Source organism: Bos indicus, chromosome 4, assembly GCF_029378745.1.
Source record: "Bos indicus isolate NIAB-ARS_2022 breed Sahiwal x Tharparkar chromosome 4, NIAB-ARS_B.indTharparkar_mat_pri_1.0, whole genome shotgun sequence".
NCBI lineage: Eukaryota > Metazoa > Chordata > Mammalia > Artiodactyla > Bovidae > Bos > Bos indicus.
In genome coordinates this window covers 48127686-48154053 of record NC_091763.1, presented here as the reverse complement: position 1 = coordinate 48154053, position 26368 = coordinate 48127686, and the positions used below count along the sequence as shown (strand labels likewise).

The 26368-nt window shown below is 39.7% G+C and overlaps 1 protein-coding gene and 1 long non-coding RNA gene across 5 annotated transcripts in view; both read left to right on the top strand.

Moving 5' to 3' along the window:
- LOC139182701 (uncharacterized) overlaps positions 1-26368 on the top strand; it is a 697507-nt gene that overhangs the window by 289026 nt on the left and 382113 nt on the right. The gene's annotated exons all lie outside the window — the stretch shown is intronic.
- Positions 11319-16766, top strand: CCDC71L (coiled-coil domain containing 71 like). The gene has a single exon (XM_070787743.1). It carries the CDS (start codon positions 12615-12617, stop codon positions 13314-13316), a length of 702 nt encoding a protein of 233 aa, XP_070643844.1. The 5' UTR covers positions 11319-12614; the 3' UTR covers positions 13317-16766.

Below are 26368 nucleotides of genomic sequence, written 5' to 3'. Positions count from 1 at the left end.
AAAAGCATCAATTCTTTGGTGCTCAGTCTTCATTATGGTCCAATTCTCACATCCATTCATGTTGAGTTCAGTTCAGTTCAGTCGCTCAGTCGTGTCCGACTCTTTGTGACCCCATGAATCGCACCACGCCAGGCCTCCCTGTCCATCACCAACTCCCGGAGTTCACTCAAACTCATGTCAATGGAGTCGGTGATGCATCCAGCCCTCTCATCCTCTGTTGTCCCCTTCTCCTCTTGCCCCCAATCCCTCCCAGCATCAGGGTCTTTTCTAATGAGTCAACCCTTTGCATGAGGTGACCAAAGTACTGGAGTTTCAGCTTCAGCATCAGTCCTTCCAGAGAACATCCAGGACTGATCTCCTTTAGAATGGACTGGTTGGATCTCCTTGCAGTCCAAGGGACTCTCAAGAGTCTTCTCCAACACTACAGTTCAAAAGCATCAATTCTTTGGCACTCAGCTTTCTTCACAGTCCAACTCTCACACCCATATATGACCAATGGAAAAACCATAGCCTTGAATAGATGGACCTTTTTTGGCAAAGTAATGTCTCTGCTTTTGAATATGCTGTCTAGGTTGGTCATAACTTTCCTTCCAAGGAGTAAGCGTCTTTTAATTTCATGGCTGCAGTCACCATCTGCAGTGATTTTGGAGCCCCAAAAAATAAAGTCTGACACTCTTTCCACTATTTCCCCATCTATTTCCCATGAAGTGATGGGACCAGATGCCATGATCTTAGTTTTCTGAATGTTGAGCTTTAAGCCAACTTTTTCACTCTCCACTTTCACTTTCATCAAGAGGCTTTTGAGTTCCTCTTCATTTTCTGCCATAAAGGTGGTGTCATCTGCATATCTGAGGTTATTGATATTTCTCCTGGCAATCTTGATTCCAGCTTGTGCTTCTTCGAGCACAGCGTTTCTCATGATGTACTCTGAATATAAGTTATATAAGCATGGTGACATATACAGCCTTGACATACTCCTTTTCCTATTTGGAACCAGTCTGTTGTTCCATGTCTAACTGTTGCTTCCTGACGTGCATACAGGTTTCTCAAGAGGCAGGTCAGGTGGTCTGGTATTCCCATCTCTTTCAGAATTTTCCACAGTTTAATGGGAGCCACATAGTCAAAGGCTTTGGCATAGTCAATAAAGCAGAAAGAGATGTTTTTCTGGAACTCTCTTGCTTTTTCGATGATCCAGTGGATGTTCGCAATTTGATCTCTGGTTCCTCTGCCTTTTCTAAAACCAGCTTGAACATCTGGAAGTTCACAGTTCATGTATTGCTGAAGCCTGGCTTGGAGAATTTTGAGCATTACCTTACTAGCGTGTGAGATGAGTGCAATTGTGCGGCAGTTTGAGCATTCTTTGGCATTGCCTTTCTTTGGGATTGCAATGAAAACTGACCTTTTCCAGTCCTGTGGCCACTGCTGAGTTTTCCAAAGTGCTGGCATATTGAATGCAACAATTTCACAGCATCATCTTTCAGGATTTGAAATCGCTCAACTGGAATTCCATCACCTCCACTAGCTTTGTTCATAGTGAAGCTTTCTAAGGCCCACTTGACTTCACATTCCAGGATGTCTGCCTCTGGGTGAGTGATTACACCATCATGATTATCTTGGTCATGAAGATCTTTTTTGTACAGTTCTTCTGTGTATTCTTGCCACCTCTTCTTAATATCTTCTGCTTCTGTTAGGTCCATACCATGTCTGTCCTTTATCGAGCCCATCTTTGCATGAAATGTTCCCTTGGTCTCTCTAATTAAAGAGGTCTCTAGTCTCCCATTCTTTTGTTTTCCTCTATTTCTTTGCATTGATCACTGAGGAGGGCTTTCTTATCTCTCCTTGCTATTCTTTGGAACACTGCATTCAGATGCTTATATCTTTCCTTTTCTCCTTTGCTTTTCACTTCTCTTCTTTTCACAGCTATTTGTAAGGCCTCGTCAGACAGCCATTTTGCTTTTTTGCATTTCTTTTCCATGGGGATGATCTTGATCCCTGTCTCCTGTACAATGTCATGAACCTCATTCCATAGTTCACCAGGCACTCTACCTATCAGATCTAGTCCCTTAAATCTATTTCTCACTTCCACTGTATAATCATAACAGATTTGATTTAGGTCATACCTGAATGGTCTAGTGGTTTCCCCTACTTTCTTCAATTTCAGTCTGAATTTGGCAATAAGGAGTTCATGGTCTGAGCCACAGTCAGCTCCTGGTCTTGTTTTTGTTGACTGTATAGAGCTTCTCCATCTTTGGCTGCAAAGAATATAATCAATCTGATTTCGATGTTGACTATCTGGTGATGTCCATGTGGAGTCTTCTCTTGCGTTGTTGGAAGAGAGTGTTTGTTATGACCAGTGTGTTCTAAGGCAAAAGTTTATTAGCTTTTGCCCTGCTTCATTCCATATTCCAAGGCCAAATTTGCCTGTTACTCCAGGTGTTTCTTGACTTCCTACTTTTGCATTCCAGCCCCCTATAATGAAAAGGACATCTTTTTTGGGTGTTAGTTCTAAAAGGTTTTGTAGGTCTTCATAGAACCGTTCAACTTCAGCTTCTTCAGTGTTACTGGTTGGGGCGTAGACTTGGATTACCATGATATTGAATGGTTTGCCTTGGAAACGAACAGAAATCGTTCTGTTGTTTTTGAGATTGCATCCAAGTACTGCATTTCGGACTCTTTTGTTGACTATGATAGCTACTCCATTTCTTCTAAGGGATTCCTGCCCAGAGTAGTAGATATAATGGTCATCTGAGTTAAATTCACCCATTCAAGTACAGTTTAGTTTGCTAATAGAGTTTTGCCAAGAAAATGCACTGGTCGTAATAAACACCCTCTTCCAACAACAAGAGAAGACTCTACACATGGACATCGCCAGATAGTCAACACCAAAATCAGGTTGATTATATTCTTTGCAGCCAAAGATGGAGAAGCTCTATACAGTCAACAAAAACAAGACCAGGAGCTGACTGTGGCTCAGATCATGAACTCCTTATTACCAAATTCAGACTGAAATTGAAGAAAGTAGGGAAAACCACTAGACCATTCATGTATGACCTAAATCAAAACCCTTATGATTATACAGTGGAAGTGAGAAATAGATTTAAGGGACTAGATCTGATAGATAGAGTGCCTGATGAACTATGGAATGAGGTTCGTGACATTGTACGGGAGACAGGAATCAAGACCATCCCAATGGAACAGAAATGCAAAAAAGCAAAATGGCTGTGTAAGAAGGCCTTACAAATAGCTGTGAAAAGAAGAGAAGTGAAAAGCAAAGGAGAAAAGGAAGGATATAAGCATCTGAATGCAGTGTTCCAAAGAATAGCAAGAAGAGATAAGAAAGCCTTCTTCAGTGATCAATGCAAAGAAATAGAGGAAAACAACAGAATGGGAAAGTCTAGAGATCTATTCAAGAAAATTAGAGATACCAAGGGAACATTTCATGCAAAGATGGGCTCAATAAAGGACAGAAATGGTATGGACCTAACAGAAGCAGAAGATATTAAGAAGAGATGGCAAGAATACACAGAGGAACTGTACAAAAAAGATCTTCACGACCCAGATAATCACAATGGTGTGATCACTGACCTAGAGTCAGACATCCTGGAATGTGAAGTCAAGTGGGCCTTAGAAAGCACTATGAACAAAGCTAGTGGAGATGATGGAGTTCCAGTTGAGCTATTTCAAATCCTGAAAGATGATGCTGTGAAATTGTTGCATTCAATATGCCAGCACTTTGGAAAACTCAGCAGTGGCCACAGGACTGGAAAAGGTCAGTTTTCTTTTCAATCCCAAAGAAAGGCAATGCCAAAGAATGCTCAAACTACTGCACAATTGCATTCATCTCACATGCTAGTAAGGTAATGCTCAAAATTCTCCAAGCCAGGCTTCAGCAATACGTGAACAGTGAACTTCCAGATGTTCAAGCTGGTTTTAGAAAAGGCAGAGGAACTAGAGATCAAATTGTCAACATCTGCTGGATCGTGGAAAAGCAAGAGAGTTCCAGAAAAACATCTCTTTCTGCTTTATTGACTAAGCCAAAGTCTTTGACTGTGTGGATCACAATAAACTGTGGAAAATTCTGAAAGAGATGGGAATACCAGACCACCTGACCTGTCTCTTGAGAAATCTGTATGCAGGTCAGGAAGCAACAGCTAGAACTGGACATGGAACAACAGACTGGTTCCAAATAGGAAAAGGAGTACGTCAAGGCTGTATATTGTCACCCTGCTTATTTAACTTATATGCAGAGTACATCATGAGAAACGCTGGACTGGAAGAAACACAAGCTGGAATCAAGATTGCCAGGAGAAATATCAATAACCTCAGATATGCAGATGACACCACCTTTATGGCAGAAAGTGAAGAGGAACTAAAAAGCCTCTTGATGAAAGTGAAAGTGGAGAGTGAAAAAGTTGGCTTAAAGCTCAAAATTTAGAAAATGAAGATCATGGCATCTGGCCCCATCACTTCATAGCAAATAGATGGGGAAACAGTGGAAACAGTGTAAGACTTTATTTTTCTGGGCTCCAAAATCACTGCAGATGGTGACTGCAGCCATGAAATTAAAAGACGCTTACTCCTTGGAAGGAAAGTTATGACCAACCTAGACAGCATATTAAAAAGCAGAGACATTACTTTGCCAGCAAAGGTCCGTCTAGTCAATGCTATGGTGTTTTCCAGTGATCATGTGTGGATGTGAGAGTTGGACTCTGAAGAAGGCTGAGTGCCAAAGAATTGATGCTTTTGAACTGTGGTGTTGGAGAAGACTCTTGGGAGTCCCTTGGACTGCAAGGAGATCCAGTCAGTCCGTTCTGAAGGAGATCAGCCCTGGGATTTCTTTGGAAGCAATGATGCTAAGCCTGAAACTCCAGTACTTTGGCCACCTCATGCAAAGGGTTGACTCATTGGAAAAGACTCTGATGCTGGGAGGGATTGGGGGCAGGAGGAGAAGGGGATGACAGAGGATGAGATGGCTGGATGGCATCACTGACGCGATGGACGTGAGTCTGAGTGCACTCCGGGAGTTGGTGATGGACAGAGAGGCCTGGTGTGCTGCGATTCATGGCGTCACAAAGAGTTGGACACGACTGAGCAACTGAACTTAGTTGGCTGATTCCTAGAATGTCGACGTTCATTCTTGCCATCTCCAGTTTGACCACTTCCAATTTGCCTTGATTCATGGACCTAACATTCCAGGTTCCTATGCAGTATATCACTTCAAGGGAAGTAGATGGGGAAACAGTGGAAACAGTGTCAGACTTTATTTTTTGGGGCTCCAAAATCACTGCAGATGGTGATGGCAGCCATGGAATTAAAAGACGCTTACTCCTTGGAAGGAAAGTTATGACCAACCTAGAACAGCATATTCAAAAGCAGAGACATTACTTTGCCAACAAAGATCTGTCTAATCAAGGCTATGGTTTTCCAATAGTCATGTATGGATGTGAGAGTTGGACTATGAAGAAAGCTGAGTGCTGAAGAATTGATGCTTTTGAACTGTGGTGTTGGAGAAGACTCTTGAGAGTCCCTTGGACTGCAAGGAGATCCAACCAGTCCATTCTAAAGGAGATCAGTCCTGGGTGTTCATTGGAAGGACTGATGCTGAAGCTGAAACTCCAGTACTTTGGCCACCTCATGCGAAGAGTTGACTCATTGGAAAAGACTCTGATGCTGGGAGGGATTGGGGGCAGAAGGAGCAGGGGATGACAGAGGATGAGATGGCTGGATGGCACCACCGACTCGATGGACGTGAGTTTGAGTGAACTCCGGGAGTTGGTGATGGACAGGGAGGCCTCGTTTGCTGCAATTCATGGGGTCGCAAATAGTCTGACACAAATGATCGACTTAACTGAACTGAAACTCTGGGAGTTGGTGATGGACAGGGAGGCTTGGCGTGCTGCAGTCCATGGGGTTGCAAAGAGTCAGACAGGACTGAACGACTGAACTGAACTGAACTGAGCTAATTTCAAGTCTGATCTATTTCTTGGTTTGTTTCCCATCTGGGCAACTGCTGATTTGATTAGTCATTTATAAATAACTACTATTACATTAATTTTATGTTGTAGACTTCCCCTTTCATTTATTTCATTTTCTGTTTTCTATTTTTCATTTATTTTCTTTTCTTGCCTTCCTGTGGGTTTCTTAATCATTTTTTAAGAGTTCTATTTTTATTTACCTATATTAAGTATGTCTCTTTTTATATTTTTTAGTGAATTCTCTAGGTATTATCCTATATAAACATAACTTATCCCAGTCAACTCATGTCATTTTATGAGTTACAGTGAAGTACGAGTTCCATTTTACCTCCCTTATGTCCCTTTATTCTTCATTTCTAATATATTTGTCTTAAATATTTCCGTTACATATATACTTAATGCATGCATTAGTGTTGTAATTTTTACTTCAACCATTGTATTAGTCTGCTTGGGCTGCCATAGCACACTACTGCAAACAGGATGGCTTCAACAACATAAATTTACTTTCTCACTGTTCTGGAGGCTGAGAAGTCCCAGATCAAGGTTTAGTCCTGGTGAGAGCCCACTTACTGGCTTGCAGATAGTCTCCTTCTCTCTACGTTCTCACATGTTAGAGAGAGAGACAGCACGCTGGAGTCTCTTCCTCTTCTTATAAGGATACCAGCCCTATCAAAATAGGACTTCACCTTTATGACCTTTATTTAATCTTCAGCACCTCCACAATGAGGCTTAGGGCTTCAAAAATTGAATCTGGCAGGAGGACACAAACATTCAGTTCATATTAATCATCAAACATAATTTCGAAAAGGGAAGTTATATTTACTCATATTTTTGCTTACTGTGTTCTTTCTTCCTTCCCAATGTCCCAGGTTTCCTCATTTTATTGTTTTCTTTTTGTTCAGAGAACTTCCTTTAGCCATTCTTTTAGGTAGATCTGCTGGCAACAGATTCTCTTAGTTTTCCTTCACTTGTGAATGTCTTGATTTCTTCTTCATTATTGAAGGATATTTTCACTGGATATAGAAATCTGGGCTGACAGCTCTTTTCTTTTAGGGCTTGAAATATGTTGAGCTACTTCCTTCTGATACCTATGGTTTCTAGTGAGAATATCTATTGCTATTCAAATGGTTTTTCTCTTGTCGGTAAGGTGTACTTTTTTATCTTGCTACTTTCAAGACTTTTTTTCTTCATTTTTAGTTTTCATATGTTTAACAATGATTTGTTTTGATGTGGATTTCTTTGGGTGTATCTTGCTTAGGCGTGTTCAGCTTCTTAAATCTATAGATTTACGTCTGTTGCCTAGTTTGGAACATTTTTCAGCCATTATTTCAAGTACTTTTTCAGCTCAGCCTTCTTTCTCCTCTCCTTCCAGTCCTCTGATTACACTAATAATAGATCTTATAGTCCCATACGTGCTTGTGGCTCTGTTCTGATTTCTTAGTATATTTTCTCTCTTTTCTTCAGATGGGATTAAATCTATTGTTTTATCTTTAAGTTTACTGATTTTTTTTCTCCTTTCTGCTGTTGAGACCATCCACTAAATTTTTTATTTCAATCATTGTATTTTTTAGTTCTAAAATTTCCATGTTGGTTCTTCTTTATATTTCCTGTTTCTTTGCTGAGATGTTTTATTTCTTCACTGCAACTCTTTACTTTTTCATTTGTTTCAAGTTGTGTTCATAACTGCTTGTTAAAATGTCTTTATAATGGCTATTTTAAAATATTTGCTACAAAATACTGATTTCTTTCTCATCTTAGTGTTGACATTTATTGATGATCCCTTTTTATTCAAGTTGAGATCTTCTTGGTTCTCAGCATTAGATAACTTTCAGTTGCAACCTAGACATTTGGCTATTATGTTATGAGACTCTGGATATTATTTAAACCATCTGTTTTTAGCAGGTTTCCTTTGACATTTTTACAGAAAGGAAAGGAAGGGATGCTGCCTCACTATTGCCAAGTACAAGTCCAAGTTTCCCACTCTGCCTCACTGTTACTTGGTGGGGGTGGGAATGCTAGCTGGTTACTAGACCTCTACTGGGAGGAATACGAGTGTCTTATTATTGGTCCCCACATGGTCTCCACTGACATTTTAGAAGAGATTAGCTTCTCTATTGCCCAGAAGGGATGAGATTGATGATTCTCTACTTGACCTTCTCTGACACTACTCCAGAAGGGGTGGTAGAGTGCCTGCTTATAGCCTGGAAAGGGTAGAAGCCATAGTTTTTTGTTTGTTTTTTGGTGCTATTTTGCTGCAGTAGACTGATAACTTTGTAAAAGTTTCTGTCTTGGTAGGCTACGCCTTTCTTGGGTATAAAGTTAGAGAGAACATGATCTGGTCGGCACTTTTATGTCTGTTGGTGTTTCTTGGTTGCGGACTTCTCCAGCACCCAGTCTTAGGTGTGTGCAGAAAAGAGAAAATGTTCTTTGGGTTCTGAAATCCTTAGCCTGGCTTTCTCCTCTCCATTCTTCAGTCTTCTTATGTTCCTTTGATATATAATGTCCAGGGTTTAAAACTGAAAGTAGCAGGAGGAATAGGGAAAGTACATGCGTGGAAGTCCTGGCTTCTCAGTTTATATGTGTATTTTGTGTATTTTAAATTAAACAGTTTGACTTCCCTGTAGCAAATTGTAAAGAATCTGCCTGCAATGCAGACCAGGGTTCGATCCCTGGGTTGGGAAGATCCTCTGGAGAAAGGAATGGCAACCCACTCCAGTATTCTTGCCTTTAATCTGTCCATGGGAGAATCCCATGGGATTCTCCCATGGACAGAGGAGCTTGGCAGGCTACATACAGTCCATGGGGTCACAGCAAGTTGGACACGACTGAGCGACTAACACACACACACACACACACAGGAGCATATCAGAGGTTTGAGGTAACTTTTATAGAAAAATCTACATTACTTCATAATTATTTTAATGAAAAGACTGAAATTGATGAATCATGTTCTATGCAATTTCATTTGGACTACAAATTAATGCTATCTCCTTGGATTAAATACCAGAGTTGTTAGAAACAACTTTTGATTAACAGTTAGAGACCTAGGTTCTAGTTCCAAGTACTCCACCATTCAGCTATGTAAACTTTGGCAGCTCTCTTGGCATCTCAATATTCTCATCTGAATTAAGAGTGTTGGACCCATTAGATGATCCCTAAATTTCCTTCTTGCTGTAACGTTTTTCTTTTCCCCTCATCTATCTATTACTTAAAAAAATCTACAGACTCCCTCTGTAATGTAGGATTTGAAATATGTAGGCTAAACCAAACAAAATCCTCATAATTAGATAAGACAAATAATGATAACTATTATTTATTAGATGCCTACTGTGATCCAGACACTCTAGTACAATTTTACTCATGTTTGCTCCTTCAGTCCTCAAAATAATCTATTGAAGCAGAGATTACACCCATTTTATAAATGAAGAAATAGGCTCAGAAAGATTTTTTTAAAATATCTAAGGATATTATGTTATAAAGATCTGTTTGATTCCAAGTCTATTTGATTCCAGAGTGGATACTCCCAACCATTTACAGATACTTTTTAATTTTTTGGCCACTTTGTAAGAAGCAAATTATTTTATAGAAGTGGAATCTTATAGCACAAGTTCTGGATAGCAAAGAGATATATGTTATTTTTAATTTCTCTAATCACTTTATTCTTTTTGGTTTCATTTTTGAACTACATAAATTATAAACTACATTTTAAACTGCATAAATTCAGAAAATATACACGTATAGCTAATTTTTGTTCTGTATGTTCTTGTTATTCACCAATATCAGATATAGGATGGATGCATCATTCTCCTTGAGAGGTAAAGGAATAAACTAAGCATTTTGAATAGTGTTTCTTCAAGAACAAGATTTTAATTTGCAATAAAATTAAATAAATTTAATTGTAACTTTCCAAAAGCTTGTAGTGTCTTAGGAGAGTCTCAGGAACTTAAAGAAAAAATTATGTGTAAATTTTACTCACTTCTGGAGAATGGATAAGTACCATTTGTAGGACTATTTAAGTTAATCAAAAGGTGGAGGCAGGAAGAAATGTAAAAATGAGAAACAGAGAAATCAAACAATGCCAAATTTAAAATTATACAATAATTTAAGCATTTGACATGTTAATTCCAAAAAATATTTCATAAAGATATTGTTTGGTTTAAGTAAATTAAATGAGTATGTATTATAAAATGAACTTTGAATGCTCTGCAATTTGTTGAGACCTATGTTTCCTTAGTATGAGAATAGTCTTATAAGATTTATCCTTTCAATCAAAATCAATTCTGTAAGTTTGTATAGATGTCTGGTATATTTATGTAGCAAACGACCCTAAGCCTTTCCACACTTGAGAACCCTAAGTACTTAAAACAGGATTAACATGAAAGGGAAGGAATATCAAGACAAAAAGCCAGGAGTACATAAATCCTTATTTTTCTTTCACTATGAAGTCCCTTTACCATTCTGCTGGCTTACTCTATGAGATTTTCTATGTCTGTCTTGCAGGGGCATTCCATTGGAAGTTACACAAATTTCACATTAGTATGTATTCCCAAAATTACCAACAGAACTAACTGTGATATAAAGAGTTGTAATATCATTTCTTTATAAGGACTTGGGAAGCTGATAATTGGCTCCATAATTTTGTTCTGAGATCAGGATATGCTTTTCTAGGAAACTGATTTTCTCTTCAGAAAGTTGCCATGATTTAGGTAGGTTGCGAACTGGTCCTCTGGTAGGAAGCTTGATTTTTGCATAAACCCAGTGCATGGACAGGATGCTGTGGTACAGAGAAGCAACTTTCAAAATATTTTTATTTTTTATCGAAGTTAAAATCTGGTTCTAAGAAAATATAATCTGTAAGTCCAGTATACTGGACAGGTTAAAAACTGCTCAATTCTGGGAGGAGCCAGAAGTGGAATCAGGTGAACAGCTCTGTTCCTTGGTCACTCCACTCATAAAGCATTTTCTATTGAATCTCTTTGAGTCTGAGCAGTACAATTTGTAAAATCTCTAGTGAAATATAAAGATCACTAAGATTAGGAATCCAAAGACCTAAACTATAGTCCTAGTCCTACAATCAAGAAGCCTCATTACCTAACCTCTGTGGATCCAAATTTCCTCATCCATGAAATGAGATTGAACTAGGTGTCTTTTAGCTCAAATATTCCAAGGAACCAATAGCAGCTATGTGTGAATCACAAAACTCTGCTCTATGAGTTTTCTACTGCAAAATAAAGTGCTCTCTCAGGGGTAAAATTTGCATGTCTACCTCACAGTTCTATGTTTTAGGAGTGCTTTTTTTTTTTTAAACCTTAAAACTTTAATGGAGTTGAGAAACCTGAAATGTAAAATGTGAAATTGTCCTGTTAGCAATTTGAATATACGTTTCTCACATCATTATGTTTCTCACTGGTTCACTCAACAAAAATAGAGTGCCCACTGTCTGACAGGTGCTGAACTAAGTATTGAGGATAGAAAAGATGACAGAAGACTGTGCATTACTCTATAAACATTCAATCCCCTCCTCTCAAATACAAAAGGTGATGGGGTCTTAACAACCTGTTCTTTTCAACAGAAACCTTTTGATTGTGAAACTGCATCCTTTCTCTGCGCTAGAGATGGTACTGCAAAGGGACATACTAAAACTAAATGAAAGGTGAAGTGCACTCATTTAAAACCAACTGTATATTTAAAAATTATATTTTCTGTAAGGAGAATGGCTTTGTTGTAATTGATCTTTGATCAACTTGAGCAAAGTTCTATGGGTATAAAAGGCTTTACTTTCCTGATAAGCAGAGCATCTCTTAAATGTGAAGATGGTTCCACTGTCTAGAAGGAGACTATGCCACTGACAGCGGCCGTATTATCTGAATGATTCTGGATTACTAGCGTTGCTTGACATGGATTGGGGTCAAAGTGGGTAAGAGTTGGATGAAGATGCCAAGAGAGGCTTCTGAAGGTTCAGAAGAGAACTGTGGAAGGCCCATTCCCTCTAGACTTACACCCAATTTCCCCTTTTGTGATACAAACTACAGCCTTTGGGTAGGTCTCCCTTTGTTATTCAGACTGGTAGACCTCCCAGCTCAATCCATAAATGCACATCCACTCATTCCGAGAGTAGAGTGACTCCCCCCCAAGTGGAGCTGATGTCCACTCTAGACAAGGGACCCTCCTCATATACCTACCCAACTGTTGACTCGTGTCCAAGAGCCACCATCACCCACCCCAGCACCATCTTCCAGGAACTGGCCTCTCCCCCATTAGTCCCCGCCCTCTTCTGAGAGCACCCAATGGGTGGAGTCGGGGCTGCAGTAGGAGGGGCCAAAGGCGGGCACATTTAAAGAAAGGCAGAGGGCGAAAGGAGGCAAGAGAGGAGAAGAAAGAGAAACCAGGGGGGCGAGGCGCCGTCCAATGACAAAGCCCAGGGGTGGGCGCCGGCCGCCATCTTGTACCGGGCGGCAGGATCTTCACCCGCGTCCTCCGCCCTCGGAGGGGGAGGGGCAGCGGCGGCGGAGGCGAGAAAAGTAGCGAGAGACGCGCCGGGCGGGAGGTGCCAGCAGCGGCCGCCACCGCGGAGCCAAACACGGGCGGGGACGGCGGCGGCGGGACCCGGCGAGCGCGGGCGGCCCCGAGCGGCCTCCGATGCGGCGCAGCGTGAAGAGGCGGCGGCGCCGGCCCCCGGCGGCCCCGGCCGCGGCCGCCCGGGGCGGCGGCTTTAGGCTGGGAGGAGGAGCCGGTCTGGAGGCGCGGGAGGAGAAGGTGGTGTACTCGCGGTCGCAACTGTCGCTGGCCGACAGCACCAAGGCACTGGGCGACGCCTTCAAGCTGTTCATGCCCCGCAGCACGGAGTTCATGAGCTCGGACGCGGAGCTCTGGAGCTTCCTCTGCAGCCTCAAGCACCAGTTCTCCCCGCACATCCTGCGCAGCAAGGACGTCTACGGCTACTCCTCTTGCCGGGCACTCGTCCCCGAACCCCCAGGGGGCCCCACCGCCCGCGGCCCGACGCGCAGGCCGGCCCCGAGCGCGGCGGCCAGGAGGAGGCGCCGCGGAGCCCGGGCGCCAGCCGCCCGCCGGAGGAAGCTGCCGCCGCCCCCGCCGCCGGTCCCCGAGGAGAGCTGCCCCGTCAAGCCTGCGGCCCCGGAACCCTGCTTCGGGGGCCGCACCCTGGAGGAGATCTGGAGGGCGGCCACCCCGACGCTGACCACCTTCCCCACCATCCGCGTCGGCAGCGACGTGTGGGGAGAGCGCAGCCTGGCGGCGGCACGGCGTAAAGCGCGCCAAATCCTGCGAGTGAACCTGGAACCCGTGGTGAGGCTCCGCCGCTTCCCGGTGCCCCGGGCATGACGCGCGGACCGCGTCACCCTCCCAGCCGGGGACGGAGCTCCCGCCCGGGGGGATGGACAAGTGTCAGTCGAGTGTTTACAGATCCGGCCAGGACCCTGTCCCCTTATGCACTTTATGGGCGAAGAAGTCACCGGATGGTGTTCCCGGGCCCGCGGCACCGCCGTCTGGAACTCCGGGGCAGGTGCGCCCTCCACCCCCTCCCAGTGCCGGGCAGCAGAGGAGACCGCGGGACCCGCGGGGGAGGGCCGTTTGCTTCCCTACCCCGGACTGAGACGTCTCCAGGACTGAAGGGGCAGATCCGTTTTCTCCCTTTGGACTCTACCTCACTGGTCTGGAAGTCCTCCGAAGAAGTCGTTATTTTTTCCAAAGGAATTTGGTTTCGTGTAATAAAGCCAGAATCTACTTGCTTTTCACCCCGCTCTTCTATCCCGGCCTCCTTCCCACCTCCTACCCCCATTTTTTTCTTTTCAACTGCCACCCCTCTTTCTGGACGAAAGATCGAACCTGTCTGGACGATAGATCGAACCTGTTTTGTGCTGTTGTTGCACCCGTTTGTGCTCAGGGTATTCTGAATCCCACTCGTTTCCGAATTTTAACCGGATTCCAAAGCTTTGACCAAGGATATTTTTCAAACTTAATGACTTAATGTTAAGAGTGCAAGGATTTGTATGATTTGAATGCCATGGGCTCAGTGATTACAAACAAAGAGATGCAAAGTACAACTATTTCAACATTTTTGAGGTGTTTCTAAAGATTTTATATTGAGATTTAATGTTTATATTTACTGAGCTCCTAAAGAAAATGGTAGAAACTCATATAAAGTTCTGTTTAGGAAAAGTTGATTTGTTAAATTCTTTTTGATTAAATAAAAATTAAAGTACGTTGAAACCACATGGCTTGTGATAAAGAAAAAAATGAGTTACAAAGAACTGGTGTTGGTTAAAGAGATGGATGGAATCCTATTGGAAATGGTTTGGCCTCTTTGTACTGGTCTAACATACAAAGAAGTTCAAAGGTAACCTATTTTAAATTGGGAGCCACGTAGAAGAAATGAATGTGTGTAAACCTGGTGATTAAAATGGTAAACAGAATACCCATTAGAGTTCTCAGAACTATTAGCTTTTTAGAGGGTGGGGGCATTTCTTGGTATCAAATAACTTGTTGAAATTACTCTGGGCAAAATAGATCTTTCTCTACTTTGTGTTGAATAGCAGAAAGTGCCCCGACTAATACCCATCACCTTTATAGACATCGTGACATTTGTCTTTTTTCCTCCACGAGTATCCTTTTTTACCTTAATTCCATTCATAATTATGTTTGCAGTTACCTGTCTTTGTTGACAGCTGAAGACCACAGGAATCCAACGGGCGATTCACACTAGGTACTGACCCTTCTTATACACTTCTCTAATAGCGTTTATACCATATGGCCCAGAGTGGAATTCTTGATTATCCAAGTGCCTTTGGTCATTGGTGGCAGCAAGACTTAATGGTATTTAGCCAGTGGTGCCACAGCCAGATTTTACTGCAATATCTAAAGGGTCAAGTGGTTTTTGTACCACAGTTTTTCAAATTTAAGTAGTCTGCCATGAAACTACTTACACTGGCTGGAACTTAACATAGGAAGTCCTCAATATTAAGATTTCTCTCTGCTTGGCAGCTTCTTAGGAGAATAGTAAGAGTTGCAATTTTGACTCTTGTGTTCTTAGATTTCAAATGGCATAGCTTTCTGAATTGAATTTTTCAAGTTTAATAGTACATAAGTAGGAGTTTTGTGACTTTAATTTCAGTGTTCTTGTTTTGTAAAAAAGAAAATTATATATATATATATTATATATACATGACTTGATGCCAGTTTCCCAGTATGCCTCGTATTCTTTTATTCACTACTCAATAATAATGCGTTGTAACAAACACTGTCACATGAGTAAATAAAAATGAATCATTACTTAGATGATGGAGAGTTACATTTGATCTCTGTGATAGGAAGCTTATATATATTCTTTTGGTTATTAGCTTCCATTGGCAGTTGTATTGCAGACACATAAGGTTTTCTCCCTTCTCTCACTCCCAAATTGTTCATTTTTTTTTAGTTAACTAGCCCCTAAAAAAAACAACAACTATGTATTGGTACCACTTACTTTTGTATATAGTTTTATAATAATTAAAAAATAAATTCAATGGCCATATTAGAATGTAATTTCAACATACAGCTTATCCAGATAGTTTCCCAGAGGGTTTTGAAATTAAACTTAGCTGGGAGGATAACTGCTCAGCACAAAACGGAAACAACCATTGACATCATGCATTTTATTTTAACTGAGATTCTTAACATTTTTCCCTCATGCCTTGTTACTTTAGTGCACTTGAACTAGCATAAATGCTTCTTTGAATTATCTGGGCTGTCTGATTTCAGTTTGGATCTGATTGCCCATCTTGAATTCAATATGTTATTTATCTGGTCTGCTTAAAAATCATACCATTTCTAGTTTGTGAAATAGGTGTCAAAAAAGTCTTTATTTTTGCCAAGTGTTCTTTAGCAAAGCCTATGTTACAACTCCTAAAATGTGAAGAAGCAACTAATATAGTTGGCTAGTATATTAATAGGAAAGTGAAAGTATTTTGTGGTTACATTGGGCAGAATGTGAAAAGAAACTTGGCAAGGTGGCCTTTATGGTGAGGCATCCATTTTCTGTCCTCTAAGTCTGTAGTTTAGCTTGTATATAGTTTTTTAAAAGAAATCTCATGACTTGATTCATTCTCTTATAAGATTATCGTATATGGCACAAGTAGAGGGAGAAGCTAGGAGGAAGTTGATCACCTCGCTATGCTTTTATTTCATTTTTAACTCTTGAGTGCCTAAATGTGGTGACTGTCACCTCAGTTAACCTTTGAATCTTCCTGATGTCATTTTTATCCTCCCTGTCAACCAACAACTTAATTTTCCTTCCTGAAACCAGTAATGTCATGATTGTTAAGGGCAAGCTCTGTTGTTGATAGTGCAAAGTGTCGCTGTTGTGGTGTGTATTTATTTTGTCAAAGTTTGAGTACCCTGTTGGACTTGTATAACTAAGCTGGTGGCTGACACCTATTGATTTGCTCCATGCAAATGATAGTACTATAAAATTCTTCAATAAAGAAACATTAAAATTATTTGAATACAAAAAACCTGAGCAATTCTGAACTCAAAGCCTTTTGTTGTTTTAAGGGTAGCCACAGCATTCTTTAAATTGGTGGTTTTTAGTGGACTTATATACATAATATTTACTTTATTGGTGTGTTTCAAATATTTTTTGATAGCCTGTTATGTCTTAAGTACTTTAGAAGACAATTGTTTGTTAATGGAACTAAATTGTTTCCTTGGACAGTTTGATGTGCATATGATTAAGATTTACAATCTGGTTGTACTCTGCTTTTTAACTTATTAATTGTAAATAAATTTTAGAGAATATACGGTGACTGATTTTTCTAATGATGTTGAAAGTTTTTGAAATGGGATTTTATGTTTTTATGTGAGTTGGAAAGCATCTTGGGATCAATTTTGACTTTTTTTGATGAACTTGAGACTCCTACCAGTCTTGAGATCTGTGTTTTGTACTGTCTTGAGGCTCTTTTTGACATCACCGTTTGGATGATCTAGTGAATCTCCAGAATAGTATTTCATGGCCAATCTTGTCATTACCAAAATTTGACATCACCGTTTGGATGATCTAGTGAATCTCCAGAATAGTATTTCATGGCCAATCTTGTCATTACCAAAATTTGTCATTACCAAAATGGCCAATCTTGTCATTTACCAAAAAGACTTTAAAGATGCATCAAAATTCAGTTTTGAACCCTGGCCCCAAATCCTCCTGTGGTGGTGATAAAAAGTCTAAATAAAGCTCACATTGTTCATGGTAGGAAAGAATGTCCAAGTGTCTCCTTGTGAGTAGCAGCAGTAAATGCTGTTCCACAGAATGAGTAAAGCCAGAATTTTCATTAGTCTACAAGGTAGGAGTAGAGTATTACCAAGGGCAGGATTCATAGTACTACTGTGTGGCCTGAAGTTCCTGTTAATAATTAGAAGCAGCACAGTGTAGTAAACTGAATCGCAGTGCCTGGAGTGGAATTATGGTTTCACTACTCATAATTAGAACTTGAGATAAGTTATGTAAACTATCCATGCTTTAGCTTCCTCAAGTATCATATGTGGTTAGTTTTAAAAAAGGGATATTAGTGGTGGACACAGGAAATTCTTAATAAATGCTATTAATTGGAGATACCTGCACTGAGAATGTAAATGCTGAGAGTGATTGATCCCCTGGGAATTTAGCACCCCAAGAATAGAGTGTGGTCTGGGAAAGCTAAAAGATGGATTGAGATGGTAATTTGTGGGTGAATTAAATTGAAGACAGAAGAATCTTGAAATATCTTTAGCCTGCTGACAAACTATAAAGCAAGAGTTTGGATTAAGTTGACTTATTGGGTTGACCAAAAAATTGGTTCAGGATTTTTTCTGTAAGATGTGGAAAACCCTGAACGAGCTTTTTGGCCAACCCAATACAAAACAGATTTTACTGTTGGAGTTTTCTTAGGCTCTCTTAAAATTTGGGGGGTCTTCTTTAATCATCATGATATCTTTGAAAGATAATTCAGATGCACTGTAACATGTTTTAAACTATCTGAGAATTTATAAAAGTAATAGATTAACGTTGTTGATCTTAGAACTTGCCAGATTTCCGCTCTAAGTTTTCCCTTGGCATAAGTTCAGGAAGTGTTGCTTAAGAACCATGTTACTTTGCATGTACAGAATTAAATTAGAATAAACTCCTGTGAAGTTTATAGTTCGGTTATTCAAGGAAACAAATGAGTATGATATATTTGAAGAGCAAAAAATTATTACTGAAAGTAAAAAAAAAAATCTTCATGTTTGAAACATTGACTCACTCATTTGCAGACTTGGGGTCTACAGCCTGTAGTTTAGTTATAATTCTTTTTCTTGTTGTTGTTTAGTCACTAAGTCCAGTCTGCGACCCCATGGACTGTAGCCCACCAGGCTCCTATGTTCAAGGGGTTTCCCAGGCAAGAATACTGGACTGGGTTGCCATTTCCTTGTCCCAGGAATCGTCCCAACCCAGGGATCAAACCCAGGTCTCTTGCACTGTGGGCGGATTCTTTACTGACTGAGCCACAAGGGTAGACATGATTCCTCATAGCACAAAGAATAACAGAGCATATTTTAACTTGGTGAGAAAGCTAAGGCTTCAGTATCTGAAGCTGACACAAAGAACTGTGTTAGGTGGAAGTTACCTAGTAGTAAGAAGCTCAAAACAGAGCCTGATTGCTGATTTGATATAAGAGCAATGACTTCTCACTGTCCATACTCACTTATCTTGGTAAATGTCATGCTAAACTATGATCTGAAACATGATAAACATATCCAGAAACCAACTGTAAGGTAATGATAATAACAACAGCAAACGCTATGGCTGACCCAGCAAATTTGAACAAATATTCTGTTGGACTCAAAAGTGGACTTCTGCTTCTGAAAGTATTCATAGAAATGTTACACTGAGATTCTTACAAAAAGTAACACACATACATACATACATCTGGCAGGATTTTTAAAGTACATATTATTTGTTTAAATGTTTAGTGGCAAGAATTTGAAAAAAAGAGTGCAGCTTAGGGTTCAAAACTCTCAGATTAAAATAAATTATTGAAGCATAATACACATACTAAAAAGTGGATGTATGAAAAGTATGAGCTCAGCTTGATACAGTTTTGTAAATTCAGTATACTCGGGGAACCAGCACTCAGATTGAAAAAACAAAATCTAGCCAGTACCCTCAGAGGATTCTCCTATGCCCCTTTTAATCACTCACCATCTCCCCTCCAAGAGAATCTTTATTTTGACTTCTTACAGCATAGACAACCTGTTTTGGGACTTTATATACTTGGAATTATGTGTCATATGCCTAGCTTCTTTCACTGAAAATTATTTGTGAGATTCCTTCATATTATTGCATGTAGTTCTTAATTATTTATTCTCATTGGTGTGTAGAATTACACTCTGAATATTCTACAAAGTTTTTACAACTCTTGATGGGCATTTAGGTGGATTTCAATTTAGGGCAATTATGAATAAAGCTTCAGTGCATGTAAGAGAACATATCCTTTGGTGAATTTTTTTTTTTTTTCAATATTTGTCTTGGAGTGAGGCTTCCCAGATGACTCAGTGGAAAAGAATATGCCTGCCAATACAGGAGATGCAGGAGACGCAGTTTCAATCCCTGGGTTGGGAAGATCCCCTGGAGAAGAATATAGCAACCCACTCCAGTATTCTTGCCTGGGAAATCCCATGAACAGAAGAGCCTGGTGGGCTACAGTCCTTAGGGTTGCAAAGAGTTGGATACAACTTAGCGACTGAGTATACATGGGTGCCCTCGGAGTGAATTTGCTGGGTCACATGCTGTGCAAATAATCAGCTTTGGTAGAGGCCTCCAATTTTCTAAAGTTGTTGTTCATCACTCAGTGGTATCCAACTCTTTGGGACCCCATGGACTGCAGCACACCAGGCCTCCCTGTCCTTCACCATCTCCTGGAGCCTCCTCAAACTCATGTCCATTGAGTCGGTGATGCCATCCAAGCATCTCATTTTCTGTCATCCCCTTCTCCTTCTGCCTTCGATCTTTCCCAGCATCAGGGTCTTTTCAAATGAGTCAGCTCTTCACATCAGGTGGCCAAAATATTCTGAAGTGGTTATACCAATTTACACAAACTTTCATAGTAGTATGTGAGTGTCCTAGATACCTCAAATTCTTGCCAACACTTGGTATCTTTAGTCTTTTTCATTGTAGCCATCCTGGTGGGTAAACACATGTTTTAAAAAATTAAAAACATTTTAATCCAAGTGATGTGTACATAGTTAAAAAAAAAAAACCTTAAAAAGCACATGAGGACTAACAATTATAAAGCCCCACCTTACCCACAAACACTCCTTTCCTAGACTTTTTTTTTTAAGTCAAGGTTTTGTAGAATTGGCTATTTTTTTTAGGGCAGTTTTTGGTTTACAGGCAAATTCCATAGAAAGTACAGAATTTTGTGCCACTCTCAGTTTCTATAGTTATTAATATCTTGCATTAATAGGAATATATTTATTATAATTGATGGAGGACCCATTTTTTTAATTAAAATTTTTCTTCTAGTTTTATTGAGATGTAATTGATCTACAGCACTGTATAAGTTTAGGGGGTTTCTCTGATAGCTCAGTTGATAAAGAATCCACCTGCAAGGCAGGAGACCCCAGTTCAGTTCCTGGGTTGGGAAGATCTGCTGGAGAAAGGATAGGCTACCCACTCCAGTATTCTTGGGCTTCCCTTGTGGCTCAGCTGGTAAAGAATCTGCCCACAATGCAGGAGACCTGGGTTTGATCCCTGGGTTGGGAAGATCACCTAGAGAAGGGAAAGGCTACACACTCCAGTATTTTGGCCTGGAGAATTCCATGGACTGAGTCTATGGGGTCGCAAAGAGTGGGAAATAACTGAGTGACTTTCACTTTCACACTATACAAGTTTAAGGTGTACAGCAGAATTATTTGACTTACATACATCATGAAATGATTGTCACAGTAAGCTTAGTGAACTTCATAAGTTTATGCATCATCTTATAGAGAAACAAAATTAAAAGAATAGAAAAAACTATTTTTCCTTGTGATGATAACTGTTAGAATTTATTCTCTCAACAACTTTGATATCTAATATACAGCAGTGTTAATTATGCTTATCACAGTGTACATTACATCCCGAGTAACTTATAACTTATAATTAGAGTAGCTTTTGACTACCTTTATCCAATTCTGGCTTCCCCCAGCCTACCTCCCGTGACCACAAACCTGATCTTTATTTTCTATCAGTTTGTTTATTTTTGCAATATAGTTGACCTATACTATGTTAGTTCTTATTACACAACAGTGATTTAATATTTCTGTACATTTCAAAATGATCACCATGGTAAATCTAATAGCCATCTTTCACCATATAAACATATAATTTTTGACTCTATTTGCCACATTGTACACTTCATACCTGTGACTTACTTGTTTTACAACTGGAAACTTGTATATCTTAATCTTCCTTACCTTTTTCTCTCCTTCCCTCACCTCCCACCCTCTGGCAGCCACTTGATCTCTGTGTCTATAAATCTCTTTCTGCTTTGTTATGTTGATTTGTTTTACTTTTTAGATTTCAAAGATAAGAAAAATTGTTTTTGTCTTCCTTTTTAACTCACTTCACTTAGCATAATATCCTCTAGGGTATGTTGTCACAAAAGGAAAGATTATTTTTTATAGCTGACTAATATTCGATCATATATACACCATAAGCTACTTTATGCGATCATCTATTGATGGACACTTAGGCTACTGCCATATCTTGACTATTGTAAATAATGCACCAATAAACATAGGGATGCATATATCTTTTCTAGTTAGTGTTTTTGCTTTCTTTGGATTAATACTCAAGAGTAGAATTGCTGGATCATGTAGTAATTCTGGTTTTAATTTTTTGAGGAGTATCTATATTGTTTTCCATAGCAGCTGCACCATTATATTGCCAGTAACAGTACACCAGTATTCCTTTTTCTCCATATCATCACCAACACTTGTTCTTTTTTATCTTTTTTGATAATAGTCTTTCTGACAATTGTAAGGTGATAGCTCATTGTGGTTTTGGTTTACTTTTATTTGACGGTGAGTCATATTGAGCATCATTTCATGTGCCTGTTGGCCATCTGTGTGTTTTTGGAAAAGTGTGTAGTTTCTCTGCCTATTTTTAATTATTTTTTAATGTTGAGTTACATGAACTCTTTATATATTTGGTATATTGATTCCTCATTATATATAGTTTGCAAATATCTTCTCCCATTCAGTAAGGAGCCTTCTCCTTTTGTTGATAGATCATGGCATCCAGTCCCATCACTTCATAGTAAATAGATGGGGAAACAGTGGAAACAGTGGTTGACTATTTTTCTGGGCTCCAAAATCACTGCAAATGGTGATTGCAGCCATGAAATTGAAAGACACTTACTCCTTGGAAAGAAAGTTATGACCAACCTAGACAGCATATTGAAAAGCAGAGACATTACTTTGTCAACAAAGGTCCATCTAGTCAAGGCTATGCTTTTGCCAGTGGTCATGTATGGATGTGAGAATTGGACTATAAGGAAAGCTGAGCACTGAAGAATTGATGCTTTTGAACTGTGGTGTTGGGGAAGACTCTTGAGAGTCCCTTGGACTGCAAGGAGATCCAACCAGTCCATCCTAAAGGAAATCAGTCCTGAATATTCATTGGAAGAACTGATGTTGAAGCTGAAACTCCAATACTTTGGCCACCTGATGTGAAGAACTGACTCATTTGAAAAGACCCTGATCCTGGGAAAGATTGGGGGCAGGAGAAGGGGATGACAGAGGATAATATGGTTGGATGGCATCACTGACTCAATGGACATGGGTTTGGGTGAACTCCGGAAGTTGGTGGTGGACAGGGAGGCCTGGTGTGCTGTGGTTCATGGGGTCACAAAGAGTCAGACATGACTGAGCGACTGAACTGAACTGACTGATTCACTGTGCAAAATCTTTTTAGTTTGATGTAGTCCCATTTGTTATTTTGCTTTTGTTGCCCTTGCCTTAGGAGACATATTCAAAAACTATTACTAAGACTGACGTCAAAGAGCATACTACCTGTGTTTTCTTCCATAAATTTTATGGCTTCAGGACTTGCATTTAAGTCTTTAAACCATTTGAATTAATTTTTGTATATGGTGCGAGAAATGTCCTAGTTTGACTCTTTTTCATGTAAATGTCTAGTTTTTCCAAGAGCATTTGTTAAAGAAGCTGCCTTTACCTCATTGTATTTTTTTGCATTTGTCATAGATTAATTGCCCATTTAAGTGTGGGTTCATTTCTGCACTCTTTATTTTGTTCCATAGAGCTGTGTGTCTGCTTTGTTGTTTTTTTTTTTTTTTTTTTTGCCAGTACCATATTGTTTGATTACTGTAGCTTTGTAGTATAGTTCACAATCAGGGAGCATGATACCTCCAGCTTTGTTCTTCTCTCTTGAGATTGTTTTGATCATTCAGTCTTTTGTGTTTCCATACAAACTCTGTGAAATATGCCATTGGTATTAATATTTTGATATGGATTTTATTGAATCTTTAGATTGCTTTGGGTAGTATGGTCATTTTAACAATATTATTTTTCCAATCCATGAATACAGTAGATCCTTCTATCTGTACATCTTCAGTTTCTTTAACCAATGTCTTATAGTTTTCTGAATACAGCTGTTTTGCCTTCATAATTAGATTTATTCCTAGGTATTTTATTCTTTTTGATGTGATTATAAATGGAATTACTTTCTTAATTTCTTTTTCTGATAGTTTGTTGTTAGTATATAGAAATGTAACACATTTATGTATATTAATTTTGTATCCTGAAACTTTGTCAAATCCATTGATGAGCTCTCTTAGTTTCTTGGTGGTGTCTTTAGAATTTTCTATGTTAAATATTTTGTCATCTGCAAACAGTGACAGTTTCACTTCTTTCCAATTTGGATGCCTTCTATTATTTTTTCTTGTCTGATTGCTGGGGCTAGGACAGGATGGCTGATTACTGACACGTTATTATTAACTAACACTAGGGTTAACCTTTTCTGTTGTACAATTTCATAAGTTTTGACAAACAGATAATGTCAGGTATCCACCATTTTAGTATCATATAGGATAGTTTCACTGCCCTGAAAATCCTCTGTGCCCTAGCTCTGCATCACTTCCTCTCTCCCCCTGAACCTTGGCAACCACTGCTTTTTTTCTGTTTATATAGTTTTGCCTTTTTCAAAATGTCATGTAATTAGAATCATAAAGTATATAGTTTTGTCAAATTGCCTTCTTTCACTTAGAAATATGTATTAATGTTTAAATTTCCTTCATGTCTTTTAGATAGCTTCCTCTTCTCATCCTATCTCCCCTCCCTTCTTTTTTTTCACTGATGGAGTTTATTTTAAAAAACAGATTTAGGTTCGGAAAAATTGACTGAAAAGTACAAAGAGTTTCCATATACCTCTCTATCCCTGCCACCCCCCAACCACACACGCTCACACAGTTTCCCCTATTATTAACATCTTGCATTCGTGTAGTACATCCCACTATGTTCCATTTATTCGTCTGTCTCCCCCGAGTCCTTGGCGATACGGGCCTTTTACTGACTCCATAGTTTGAGGCTACACTTAGAACCATTTCAGATTTTTATTCTTTTTGTTGTCTTCATGATTCTAGATAATGTACTGTAGTGCTGTTTATTGATTTATCAAATTGTGCACCATCTACTGACTTCCTATATGAAGATGAGATGTAGTTCACTTATACTACCTCTCTTCTCTCTCCTCTCCTCTTCTTCAGGTATACTTATATTACTGAATTCCTATCTGTATTACTGTTTTAGTCAGAGGCCAACCAGAAAATGATTCATTATAGGTATCTAAACAGTTACTAGGTGATGGGAGATCCCAGAGCAAAAAATGATGGTGACCAGGAATCACCAGAGTATCACCAGAAAATCACCAAGTATCACCAGAAAGTGTTTCTACCCCAGGGCTAGAGAAATAAAGAATTGTGCCTGGTAGGAACTGGGATCACAGGAGAAGGGGCTGCCCAGAAAGGAGCTAGATTCTGGGCTTATTCCTCCCTTCCTTTCTGCAGTCAAACCACTGTTCGACAAACTACACTGGAAGCCAGTTGGCAAAGAACCTAGGAAATATAGTTTGTAGGAGAAATGCAGAAACTGGATCTGAGGGCAAAAAGGCATAATGGATGAAGTTCAAATGTGTATTAGTCAGGGTTCTACAAAGAAACAGTATAAATGTGAATTAGCTCACACCATTATGGAGGCTGAGAAGTCCAGACCCAGGAAGCCAATGGTATAGTTCTAGTCTAAATCTGAAGGCCCCAAAAGCAGGAGATTGATAGTGTAATTTCCATTTCAAGTCTAAGTCTGAAGGTATGAGAAAACCAATATTTTGAAGAAAGTCAGGCAGAGACAGTGAATTCTTTCTTACTCAGTCTTTTACTCTACTGAACTCTTTAACAGATTAGATGAGGCCCACTGAGCTATTTTAAATCCTAAAATATGATGCTCTTAAAGTGCTGCACTCAATATAAAAGCAAATTTGGAATACTCAGCAGTGGCCAGAGGATTAGAAAAGGTCAGTTTTCATTCTAATCCCAAAGGAGGGAAATGCCAAAGAATGTTCAGACTACCTCACAATTGCACTCATTTCACATGCTAGCAGGGTAATGCTCAAAATCTTTCAAGCTAGGCTCCAACAGTCCAAGGACTGAGAACTTCCAGATGTACAAGCTGGATTTAGAAAAGGCAGAGGAACTGGAGATCAATTTGCCAACATCTGTTGGATCATAGAAAAAGCAAGGGAATTCCAGAAAAAAATCTATTTCTGTTTCATCAGCTATGCTAAAGCCTTTCACTGTGTGGATCACAACAAACCGGAAAATTCTGAAAGAGATGGGAATACCAGACCACCTTACCTGCCTCCTGAGAAACCTGTATGCAGGTCAAGAAGCAACAGTTAGGACCAGACATGGAACAATTTTAATGATTCAAAACTGGGAAAGTAGTACATCAAAGCTGTATATTGTCACCCTGCTTATTTAACTTATATGCAGAATACATCATGTGAAATGCCAGGCTGGATGAATCCCAAGCTGGAATCAAGATTGCCAGGAGAAATATCAATAACCTCAGATATGCAGGCGACACCACCCTTCTGGCAGAAAGCAAAGAGGAACTAAAGAGCCTCTTGAAGGTGAAAGAGAAGAGTGAAAATCAGCTTAAAATTCAGCATTTAAAAAACAAAGATCACGGCATCCAGTCCCATCACCTCATGGCGAATAGATGGGGGGAAAATGGAAACAGTGACAAATTTTATTTTCTTGGGCTCCAAAATCACTGTGGACAGTGACTGTAGCCATGAAATTAAAAGACACTTGCTCCTTGGAAGAAAA